Source organism: Ovis canadensis, chromosome 2 (genome assembly GCF_042477335.2).
Source record: "Ovis canadensis isolate MfBH-ARS-UI-01 breed Bighorn chromosome 2, ARS-UI_OviCan_v2, whole genome shotgun sequence".
Classification (NCBI taxonomy): Eukaryota; Metazoa; Chordata; class Mammalia; order Artiodactyla; family Bovidae; genus Ovis; species Ovis canadensis.
In genome coordinates this window covers 251349942-251362128 of record NC_091246.1, presented here as the reverse complement: position 1 = coordinate 251362128, position 12187 = coordinate 251349942, and the positions used below count along the sequence as shown (strand labels likewise).

The following is a 12187-nucleotide window of genomic DNA, read 5'->3' as shown; positions in this document are numbered from 1 at the left end:
AGTGAGACCCCCAGGAGGCCCCATCTCCACTCTGCCCCCAGAATCCTAGCAGCCGGGTTTATACACCCCCACCTCCACGGGCAGGAGGCACCTGGAGCTATCCCTGGGGACCCCGGCCAGCCCCAAAGAAGGGACCTACAGACCTCAGCACTGGAGGGTTGTTAAAAAAGGAAATGAGGGACTAACCTGGGGGTACAGTGCACAGGAGTCCGCCTGCCAATCCAGGAGACACGGGTTTGGTCCTTGGTCTGGGAAGACTCCATGTGCTGCGGAACAACTAGGTCCACGTGGTACTAATACTGAGACCCTGCGCTAAGCCACAGCTACGGAGCCTGCGCACTGCAGCTACTGAAGCCGGGGCACCTAGAGCCCATGCTCCAGGGCAAAAGAAGCCGGAGGACCCCAACGAGGAGTGAACCCTGTTCACTGCAACCAGAGAAAGTCCTTGTGCAGCAACAAAGGCCTGCTGAAACCACAAACAGAAAAAAAAAATTTTTTTAACAGAGCTGGATGGTGGTTAAAGTGGTAAAAACAGATTTTAGGGGGTGAGGGGGAGGCGAAGAAAAGTGGCAAAAAAAAAAAAGAGAGAGAGAGATTTTATTTAGGAATGATTGCAATAGAGAAACCTCAGGATAGAACTGGCATCGATTCCAAATACAACATGAACAAAGGGGCATTTCACGGCCAGCTAGGGTAGGGGTTGTAGTACAGGTGAAAGGCAAATTACTAAGAGGAAAAATCAGAGCTAAGAGGGGATTCTGACTAAACCACAAAGGCAGACCTTCGAGTCTGCCATGAGCGGTCAGTGGTCAGCAGGGGGACGACGGGAGGGTGAGGAATTTGACCAGATCGCATCAAGGGTGATCAGATATCCAGGGTATGGGATTCTGTCTACACTGACTTAACAAGATTCTTCCTAAAATTGGGTGATGCAGGATGGGACAAGGATGGGGTCTAGTTGAGAAAAGGATTCAGAGAAGCCTGAGTCAAGTCTGCTCAACGAGTCTTTTGTCAGGGTTTCTTTGTAAACCTAGCTGAGCACGTCTTCAGATAAGGAGGCCCACACGTGACAAGCTCTGTTCATCACCTTCCATCTCCCGTACACAGCGCTTCAACCAGTGTTTGAGCCTCTCAGACAGGACTAGATGACAGTGATTATCAGACATTAGAGGAAAGCTGGAAGCATGACAGAGTTGTATATCTTTCAATTAAAAAGCAAAACAAAACAGGGAGAAAGAACTCGAGCAGCAGAGCAGTTCATGAAACTGAAAAAAAAAAAAACAACCTGTTAGAAACAACTATGATTAGAAAACTCTAAAGATTTCACAAAAAAACCTTAGGATAAACGAATTCAGCAAAATAATCAGGTATAAAATCAACATACAAAAATCTGTTACATTCCTAGCCAAGAACAACTTCTAAAAAGAACATTAATAAAAAAAATTTCATGTACAATAGCATCAAAAAGAATAAACTACTTAGGAATAAACTTCACCAAGGAAGTGAAAACTACAAAATATTTTTGGAAAAAAAATAAAGACAACACAAATACACAGCAGTGAAGACATCTGTCTTCATGGATTGGAAGTTAAGATGCCAATGCTACTCAAAGCAGTTTATAGATTTAATGCAAACCCTATCAGAATCTCAACGGCATTTTTTTTTCCAGAAAAAGGAAAATCCATTCTAAAATTCACATGGAATCTCAAGGGACCCTGAAAAAGAGCAAAGTTGGAGGTCTCATACTTCCTTATTTCAAAACTTATTACAAAGCTAGAGTAACCCAAGCAATGCAGTACAGGCATAAAGACAGACATAGAGACCAAGAATAGAATAGAGAGGGAAATAAATGCTTGCACGCATGACCAAATGATTTCAATAAGGGTGCCAAAGCCAGTCAATGGGAAAAGGACAGTCTTTTCAACAAATGGCATTGGGAAAACTACATATCAACATGTAAAAGAATGATGGTGGATCCTTACCTTATACCATATACCAAAACTAACACAAAACCGGATAGAAGACTTAAAAACAAGACCCAAAACTATAAACTCTAGGGGGTTAGTACCCAAAATCTATAAAGAACTCCTATGATTCAACAGCAATAACAAAAGAATAAGCCAATTTTTAAACAGGCAAAAGATTTGAATAGGCATCTCTCTAAAGCAAATATACAAATAGCTAATGAGTGCATGAAAAAATGCTCAACATCACTAATTAGGGAAATGCAAATCAAAACCACAATGAGATACCACCTCCTATCCATCAGGGTGGCTCCTACCAAACAAGAGAAAGAAAGAGTGAGTTGAGAGAGGAAGGAAGAAAATAACAACTGTTAGTTAGGATATGGGAAATTAGAGCCCTTGTGCAACGTAAATTGGCACAGCCATTATGGAAAACAGTATGGTAATTCTTCAGAATATTAAAAATAGAATTATCATATGATCCAGCAATTTCTCGTCCCATTATACATCCCAAAGAATTGAAAGCATGATCTCTAAGAGATATCTATGTTCATGGCAACATTAGTCACACTAGCCAAAAGGTGGAAGCAACCCAAGTCTCCATCAGTGGATGAACGGCTACACAAAACATATGTGTACAATGGACACTGTTCAGCCTTAAAAAGGATGTAATTACTGACACATGCTACATCATGGATGAGCATTAGGACATTATGCTAACTGAAATAAACCACTCACAAAAAGACAGATGCTCTATGATTCCACCTATATGAGGTATCTAGAGCAGTCAGATTCATAAAGACAGAGGGTTAAATGATGCTTGCCAGGGGCTGAGGATGGGGGGACTGGGGAAGAAATGGAGTATAGAGTTTTGATTTTGCAAGATGAAAAAGTTCTGAAGATCAACTGCATGACAATGTGGATGTACTTGACAATCCTGAACTGCACACTGAAGAATGGTTACGATGGTAAATGTTACCTTACATGTCTTTTATCACAATTAAAAATTTTAAAGCAATTATAATTCATGTTTTGAGAGACACAGGAGATAATATTACATCCATGAATAAGAGTAGGCTGTTATTTAAAAAAAAGAATAAGAATTTGCTCTTAAAATGAAAAATTATGAGAAGAAACATAAAAATCCAACTACAAAATTGGGAAAATAAAGTTGCGGTAATGTCCCAGAAAACAGGACGTTTTTCAAAATGGAAAATTGGAAAGAATATTTTGAAAAAATAGAGGATCAACCCAAGGGGTCCAATATCCAACCAAAACAGAAAAAAAAAAAAAACAGAAATGGAATGGAGGAAATTAGCACACAGAAATGTCCCCCAAATTGATTTTTAGATTAAGAGATTGATTTCCACATTGACAGGTTCACCCAGTGCCCATGATAAACGCACATTTGAAACTTTAGAGCTCTGAGAGATCCTGAGAAAGTCCAGAGAGAAAAATCAAGTCACACATATACACACACAGGATCAGATGTCAGAGTGTCAGCTGACTTCAATAGCAACAATAGATCATCTCCCCAAAACTGTGGGGGCAATTTATTTCTAGCCTAGCAAAACTATCAGTCAAAGCTATTGGAATACATGTTCTGCCAAAAACAAGGAAATAAATTCTGGCTGGCGGGAAGCAAAATTCATTCTTCACTGTGGCATGCTGGGTCTTTAGTTGGAGCATGCAAACTGTTTATTGCAGCATGTGGGATCTAATTCCTTGGCCAGGGATGGAACCTGGGCCCCCTACATGGGGAGCTTGCAGTCTTGGCCACTGAGCCACCAGGGAAGTCCCTGTTTGTTTGTTTGTTTTTAATGAGGTGATTAAATATCTCCAGAAAAGCAAAAATGTTGCCCAATAAGGAAAAAATGAAATCATAACATACTTCAAGGCTGAGCTATGAACAATAGTTCCATAGTTATTAACATTATATTTAAACACTGAAGCAACAGCAGTACAATGCTATAGCTAAACTGAGAGGCAGGGAAGGAAAATAATGTGTGGGATGAGATGGATGGAGGGAATTATATCTTCATCTTCCATAGAAGGGAGGCAATAGACACAGTTTCAAAAAGTGGAAAGTCTGGATTAGGTGCGTTATTTAAAAATAAGAAGGCATGTGGCAGAAGTGCCATCTAGAATGTGTAAAAGAGGGGCCGTCTTTGGAAGTGAGACCTGAGATTGGGGAAAGGATGGGGCAAGCGACTGATTTTTTAATTATACGCCTACAATAAGTCAGTTACCTGACTTCTTCAACTAATACAAGTGTAAATATGATAGATGGGTTTCCCTGGTAGCTCAGGGATAAAGAATCCACCTGCCAGTGCAGGAGACACAGAATGGTTCTTCTGGTTTGGAAAGATCCCACAGGCGGCGGAGCAGCCACGCCCGTGGACCACAACACCTGAGTCTGTGCTCTGGAGCCCTGGAGGGGCCACGACTGAGGGTGGGTGCCTAGAGAAGCCACCGCTACGAGCAGCCCATGCAAGCAACTAGAGAGGAGCCCCCACTGGCCACACTAGACAAAAATCCCTGCAGCAGTGAACACCTAGCACAGGCCAAAATAAATCAATTATAGAAAGAAATTGAAGGTAGAGATTGCTTTGTAAAATGTTTAGATGCTCAAGCAGCAGACGGCTGTAAAAACAGTTACTTTTCCTATAAACACTTAGATTATCACTGTCATCTGTAAATCCATTTACAAAAAAGCACACATTACTTTTTTATTGCTTAGAAAATAAAATTATGCTCTATTAAGTACAAAAAATTAAACTGAAAAAAGAAAAAAAATTCCAACTACACGCAAGTCTATGAAGCAGTGATGATACTGCTTTGAAACCTGTATGCAGGACAAGAAGCAGCAGTTAGAACCAGACAAGAAAAAAAAAAAAAAAAGAACCAGACAAGAACAACAGACTGGTTCCAAATTGGGAAAGGAGTACGTCAAGGCTCTATATTGTCATGCTGCCTACTTAACTTCTATGCAGAGTACATCATGAGAAGTGCTGGGTTGGATGTGTAACACAAGCTGGAATCAAGATTGCTGGAAGAAATATCAACGACCTCAGATATACAGATGACACCACCCTAATGGCACAAAGCAAAGAGGAACTAAAGAGCCTCTTGAGGAAGGTGAAAGAGGAAAGTAATAAAAATTGGATTAAGACTCAACATTCAAAACACTACGATTATGGCATCTGGTCAGTCACATCACTTCAAAGCAAATAGATGGGAAAATAACGGAAACAGTGACAGGCTTTATTTTCTTGGGCTCCAAAATCACTTTGTACTGTGACTGCAGCCACAAAATTAAAAGATGCTTGCTCCTTGGAAGAAAAGCTATGACAAACCTAGACAACATATTAAAAAGCAGAGACATCACTTTGATGACAAAGATCCATAAGTCGAAGCTATGGTTTTTCCAGTAGTCATGTATGGATGTGAGAGTTGGACCATAAAGAAGGCTGTTGTTCTTCAGTCCCTCAGTCATGTCCAACATTTTGCAACCCATGGACTGCAGCACATCAGGCTTCCACTCATGTCCATTGAATCAGTGATGCCATCCAACGATCTCATCCTCTGTCATCCTGTTCTCCTGCCTTCAATCTTTCCCAGCATCAGGGTCTTTTCCAATGAGTCGGCTCTTCGCATCAGGTGGCCAAAGTACTGAAGCTTCCGCTTCAGCACCAGACCTTCCAATGAATATTCAGGATTGATTTCCTTTAGGATTGACTGGTTTGATCTCTTTGGAGTCCAAGGGACTCGTAAGAGCCTTCTCCTGCACCACAGTTCAAAAGCATCAATTCTTCGGCACTCAGCCTTCTTTATGGTCCAACTCTCACATCCATACATGACTACTGGAAAAACCATAGCTTTGACTACATGGACCTTTGTTGGCAAAGTAATATCTCTGCTTTTGAATATGCTGTCTAGGTTTGTCATAGCTTTTGTTCCAAGGGGCAAGTGTCTTTTAATTTCATGGCTGCAGTCACTGTCTGCAACAATTTTGGAGCCAAGAAAAGAAAGCCTGTCACTGTTTCCATTGTTTCCCTATCTATTTGCCATGAAGTGATGGGACCAGGTTCGATTATCTTAGTTTTTTGAATGTTGAGTTCTAAGGCAGGTTTTCACTCTCCTCTTTCACCTTCATTAAGAGGCTCTTTAGTTCCTTTTTGCTTTCTGCCATTTGGCTGGTATCATCTGCATATCTGAGGTTATTGTTATGCAGATAAAGAAGGCTGAGCAACAAAGAACTGATGCTTTTAAACTGTGCTGTTGGAGAAGACTCTTGAGAGTCCCTTGGACAAGGAGATCAAATCAGTCAATCCTAAAGGAAATCAACCCTGAATGTTCACTGGAGGTGTTCAGTTCAGTTCAGTCGCTCAGTCATGTCCAACTCTTTGCGACCCCATGGACCACAGCACACCAGTCCTCCCTGTCCATCACCAGCTCCTGGAGCTTACTCAAACTCATGTCCATTGAGTCAGTGATGCCATCCAACTGTCTCATCCTCTGTTGTCCCCTTCTCCTCCTGCCCTCAATCTTTCCCAGCACCAGGGTCTTTTCAGATGAGTCAGTTCTTTGCATCAGGTGGCCAAAGTATTGGAGTTTCAGCTTCAACATCAGTCCTTCCAATGAGCACTCAGGACTGATCTCCTTTAGGATGGACTGGCTGGATCTCCTTGCAGTTCTGTGGCTTTTGGCTGGGTTCGAGTCCCAGCCAGGTGGGTTCAAGTCTCAAGCAGGGTTTTGTCTGCTGAATCAGCCCGGAATATTCACTGGAAGGACTGATGCTGAAGCTGAAGCTCCAACACTTTGGGCACCTGATGCGAAAAGTCGACTCACTGGAAAAGACTCTGATGCTGAGAAAGACTGAGGGCAGGATAAGAAGGGGACGGCAGAGGATGAGATGGCTGATGGCATCACTGACTCAATGGACATGAGTTGGAACAAACTCCCGAGAGATGGGGAAGGACAGGGAAGCCTGACATGCTGCAGTCCATGGGGTGGCAAAGAGTCAGACACAACTTAGTGACTAAAGAACAACAGCCAGGGACAGGAGAGAAGGGAAGGAAGACAAGGGGAGAGACAGCCTTGAACTCTGCCTGGATGAATGGGACCAGGCTGGCCTCTCCAGCCTTCTGAATACAAAGAACGGTGGAAGTTCTTGGGCAACTGCACCCTTCCAAGGAACAAGTTTAGAGGCGGAAGAGCTGAAGGAGGGAGGAGGGGCGGACACCAAGCTCAAGGGTGTAAGAAGGCCCCTGAAGGGAGGAGAGGTCCCAAGGAGGCTGTGGGAGGAAGGAATCCCAGCCATGGAGGCCAGGGTGAGCTGTCCACAAGGTAGCAAAGTGGCTAAGCGATGTCAAATGCTGCTTTGTGGCCCGAGGACTTAGCACAGAAACAGAGCACTGCCTCTGTGATCTCACACCAGCCCGGGTGACTCCCCCCCCCAACCCCCCCGCGCCCAACATGAGGCTGTTCCAGAAGCAACGAGAAGGGACAGGACCCAGTGAGGGCGTCTACACTCAGCTCCCAAGCACAGCACACTTCCGCCCGCAGCGCCCCATTCCTTCTCTGGGAGGCAGGACACTCAGCTACTGGATCAGAGGCAGGCCATGCTTGGGATACACTCGACGTTAAAGCAATGGTTGGTTAGCAGAGACCTAAACTGAACTGGGCTTCCCGTGTCACGATAGGGGAACTCCAGCCACCCCAGGAGGCTCTGCCTTCCCCAAAGCCTGTGGAGTCACCAGCCTCCCCGCACAAGTGGAGACTTTGCTGCCAGCTGCTCCCACCTGCCTCATAATGCTCGTGGGGAGGAGGACCCCACTGGCAGCGAGGTTAACGGGGTGGCTCCTCCTGTCTCCCAGAGCCTGTTCTCTCACGAAGAAAGGACAGAGGGGGACAGTAGGAGGCTCCCATGTCCTTCTTCAGTGATTTTTTTTTTTTTAACCACAAGCACACACTACTTTTATAATGAGCAACAAAGAATAAAGACATTTCCAAGTTGAAAATAAAACGAGGCTGCAGGAGACCAGCCCATCTCTGAGGCCCCCTCCAAAGCTAAGATGCTGCAATTCCAAGTAATTTCCTGTTCTTTATTTGCACATCCTGTATGTGAGGAGCATTTGGTGAACCAGTCTTGTGTCGGGGGTGGCGGGTACGCTTGTATTCCCCCCATGGATGCTGAGCCCAGCCGGCTGGCCCCGGATGTATGTTGCCAGGCTGTGGGACATATCATCTTCCCAATGTCCCCACTCTGGGAGGTCACCTGGTGTGACCGGGCCTAGCCCAAAGCTCTGGGCTCATTCCTGGCCTGGAAGATTCCCCAAATGACCTGTTCTAAAAACCACAGAAAGGGCTTGGGGGTGGGCTCTGTGGGAGACTCCTGGACCCCCATCGGAGCAGTCCTGGGGTTCTAGGGAATTTGTTGTGGTTTAACAAATCCTGGAAGAGGGGAGATGTGGCCCCACGCCCAGGGACCACTGCCTCTTTCCCAGTGCAGGAGAACCCCCTCCTTAGTAAGAGCCCCCACTGGAGGGTCTCAGGGCAGGATAGAACATCCCCCATCCATACCCAGTATATGATGAACTCACAGAAGAGTGAGGGCCCCCACACGGGTCACTCAAGCCTGAGTGGAACTCTAGTTCCACCTCCTATCAGCCCTGTGACCTTGGGCAAACCGCTTAGCTGAGGCTAGGCTATCCTAAAATAAAGAGGTCATGAATGCAGCGCCCACCCACCCACCGCTCCTCCCCCCACAACCTCGCCGCCCCGCCCAGGTGGTGGGGAGCAGGAGAGGTGTCACAAACCGCAGTGTAATCTGTTTAATCCTGGGAGGGTCCAGAGGCTGCCCTTTGGCGAAAGGAGCTTTTAATCTGGAATTCCCCCACAGACCCCGGCCGGCTCTGGAAGGTTCCCTACCCGCAGAGCGTACCCTCCGGCCTTAGTCCAGGCGAGGGCCACTACCAGCCGCTGCAGCGGGGGGACTGGTCTTCCAGCTCCGGCGCGCCGGGCTGGCCCACGACCTTGGAGGAACCCGGGAGAGAAAGCTTCACCGAGAGACAGTACTTTTCCACTGCACTGCTCGGCCACCTCGGCTGGCTTTCTGCTCTGCAGATAGGAGGCGAAGGGAGCCAGGCCGGCCCCGGGAGGAACCCACCCGAACTCGCGCTCAGAGATGCGGGGAGGCAGGAGCTGAGGGTGAGGGGCAGGGGGCATCCAAGAAAGCGGAGGGAGGTACCGAACCCTCCCGGAGGGGCTGAGAGACCACCAGGGCGGCCTGAGAAACTTGCACTGGCAAAGCCCTTGGGTCGATTTCAAGAGCTTCCTGCTCCTTGATCTCCGACAATAATGATTAAACCCGATCCACCGCGCCTGTGCTGGGTCTCGGGCGAAGAGCCCCGCTAGCCGGCGCGGGGGGAGGAGACAGAGGAGGGGACGAGAGAGCTAGCGGTCCCGCCCGGTGATGTAGGCAGCCGGGGGAGGTGGAGCCGCGACGCCTGGAGGAGTCCCCACCGCAGTCGCGGCTCTCGGTCTACCCCTCCGAGCAGCCAGCCTCCAGCCCCGGCTCCGGCGACCTCCCTGCCGCCGCAGTTTGGGCGGCAGGGACCGCGGGGTGCCCCCCTATTCGGATCTGGAGGGGGCGCGTCTCCACCCCGCCCAGCCCCTGCTCCTCCTGGCTTCCCGGACGGCTGGAGCGACTCCCGGGGGAAGCTGTTCCCGGAGGCTCGGGGCCGTCGCCCGGGCATCTCGGCTGCCAGCCCGGCTGGGCACCGGGCATCTTTGAAGCCAGCTAGCCCTGCCTGGCACTGGGGAATCTGCGGGCACCGATTGTCCCCGGCGCCGCCCAGCTTCTCGAACGCCCTGGGCCGCGGGCTTCTGGGCGCGCTCCCCTCCCCCGGCCGCTGGGCCGGCCGCCCGCGAGCTCCCGGCGCCCCCAGCCCCGCGGGCCGCCGCCGCCGCCGCGATGCTGCCCTGGAGGCGTAACAAATTCGTGCTGGTGGAGGACGACGCCAAGCGCAAGGCCAAGAGCCTGAGCCCGGGGCTCGCCTACACGTCGCTGCTCTCCAGCTTCCTGCGCTCCTGCCCGGACCTGCTGCCCGACTGGCCGCTGGAGCGCCTGGGCCGCGTGTTCCGCAGCCGGCGCCAGAAAGTGGAGCTCAACAAAGAGGACCCGACCTACACCGTGTGGTACCTGGGCAACGCCGTCACCCTGCACGCCAAGGGCGACGGCTGCACCGACGACGCCGTGGGCAAGATCTGGGCGCGCTGCGGGCCGGGCGGGGGCACCAAGATGAAGCTGACGCTGGGGCCGCACGGCCTCCGCATGCAGCCGTGCGAGCGCAGCAGCTCAGGGGGCCCCGGGGGCCGCCGGCCGGCGCACGCCTACCTGCTGCCGCGCATCACCTACTGCGCGGCGGACGCGCGCCACCCGCGCGTCTTCGCCTGGGTCTACCGCCACCAGGCGCGCCACAAGGCCGTGGTGCTGCGCTGCCACGCCGTGCTGCTGGCGCGGGCGCACAAGGCGCGCGCCCTGGCCCGCCTGCTCCGCCAGACCGCGCTGGCGGCCTTCAGCGACTTCAAGCGCCTGCAGCGCCAGAGCGACGCGCGCCACGTGCGCCAGCAGCATCTCCGCGCAGGGGGCGCCCCCGCCGCCTCGCTGCCCCGCGCCCCGCTGCGCCGGCTCCTCAACGCCAAGTGCGCCTACCGGCCGCCCCCAGCCGCCGAGCGCGGCCGCGGAGCGCCGCGCCTCAGCAGCATCCAGGAGGAGGACGAGGACCAGGACGAGGACGCGGGGCCGCGCGAGCGGCCGGAGGTGCTCAGCCTGGCCCGCGAGCTGAGGACGTGCAGCCTGCGGGCCGCCCCGGCGCCTCCGCCGCCCTCGCAGCCCCGCCGCTGGAAGGCCGGCCCCCGGGAGCGAGCGGGCCAGGCGCGCTGAGAGCCGAGGCGGGGGCGCGGGGGGAATGGACAGGCCTAGGCCCCAGACCCGGCCGGCCTGACGTAGAGCCTCCGGCCTCGGCCCTGCCCGCTAGGGCTCCCCCGTGGTCCCCTCACCCTGCCCTTGCCTCCCTCGTGGTCTCTGTGGCTGTCCGCCCCGCGCCTCTTCCTGGCTCAGGGTGACGCCTGACATGCCCTTGAGTATGCGAGGCGGCGAGCTGGGGGAGCAGCAGTATTCCGTGTTCGACCCCCACCCCCGGAGCCTGTCGGTGCCCTCCACTGTGGAATTGCCCCTGATGCTTAACACCAAGTTGCTTTGCCCATAGGCCACGCCCTCCCTCCCCAAACATCCTCTCTAGAGAAGGGGGCTTGGGGAGGAGACTCTCCCAGAAAACCAGGAGGGTGGCCTTGGATCTTGGCCCCTGGGGGAGACAGTGGGTCTGCCTGTAGCCAGGCTTGCCTTCCTGGGGAGACCAGCCCTGGGCAGGCATTCTTACACCGGGAAGAATAGTGGCCCCGGAGAGCTGAGGCCAGGCCCCAAGTGGCATCTGAGTCTACTGCCAATCCACATAAGGAAGAGTGCCCGGCCTCTACGCCTGGCCTCTCCACCCCTTGGAGGACTTCTGGGACTTCGCTGCTCTGCCTGTGGAGAAAACAGGGATGTTCCTACCACCCCCAACAACATACGGCCCGGGGAACAGCTCTCTGCACAAGGCCGCTGCCCAAGCCTGTGTCCTGGCACCCGCAGGACTCCTCACCCACTCTGTCTTTCTGCATACAAATGTGAGTCCCTGCTTGGTGCCCCACAGCTAGGACCAAGAGGTGGCCTCCAACGGAGGTAAGAGCGCTTCTGGCAGGTGTTTGAGGCACTGACCACCCAGCAAATGGACAGGGGAGAGATGTCCCCAAGCCAAGGCTTGTCAGAGCCGGAGGGTCCTGACAGCACCCAGGTTCTCACAGGAAGATGAGGCCAGAGAGTGTGGTGACCCCACCAGGGGAGCGGGCCCCTGCCCACGTGTCTTTTAACAAGGTCACTAAAAGCCCAAAGATCTATGTGTCACCAAATGATCACTGTAAATAAACCATTCCTGCTTTTTCAGCCTGTCACCACTCTTGTGTTGTGCTTGATGCCAGGCCTGTGGACAGTGAAAAGATGATCATCAGGCTCTTGAAGGGCAGGAGAGGTCCCAGGAAGCATTCCCTGTAGCAGCTGGGGCCAACTCTCGGGGCTGGGGGGGACGAGGGAGTTGCTGCCAGGACGCTGTTCCCTGCAT

The 12187-nt window shown here is 51.4% G+C and overlaps 1 protein-coding gene across 1 annotated transcript; it reads left to right on the top strand.

Annotated features, from left to right (window-relative positions):
* The first annotated feature begins 8870 nt into the window (after positions 1-8870).
* FAM43B (family with sequence similarity 43 member B) lies at positions 8871-12020 on the top strand. The gene has a single exon (XM_069575079.1). It carries the CDS (start codon positions 9943-9945, stop codon positions 10912-10914), a length of 972 nt encoding a protein of 323 aa, XP_069431180.1. The 5' UTR covers positions 8871-9942; the 3' UTR covers positions 10915-12020.
* Positions 12021-12187: the final 167 nt, after the last annotated feature.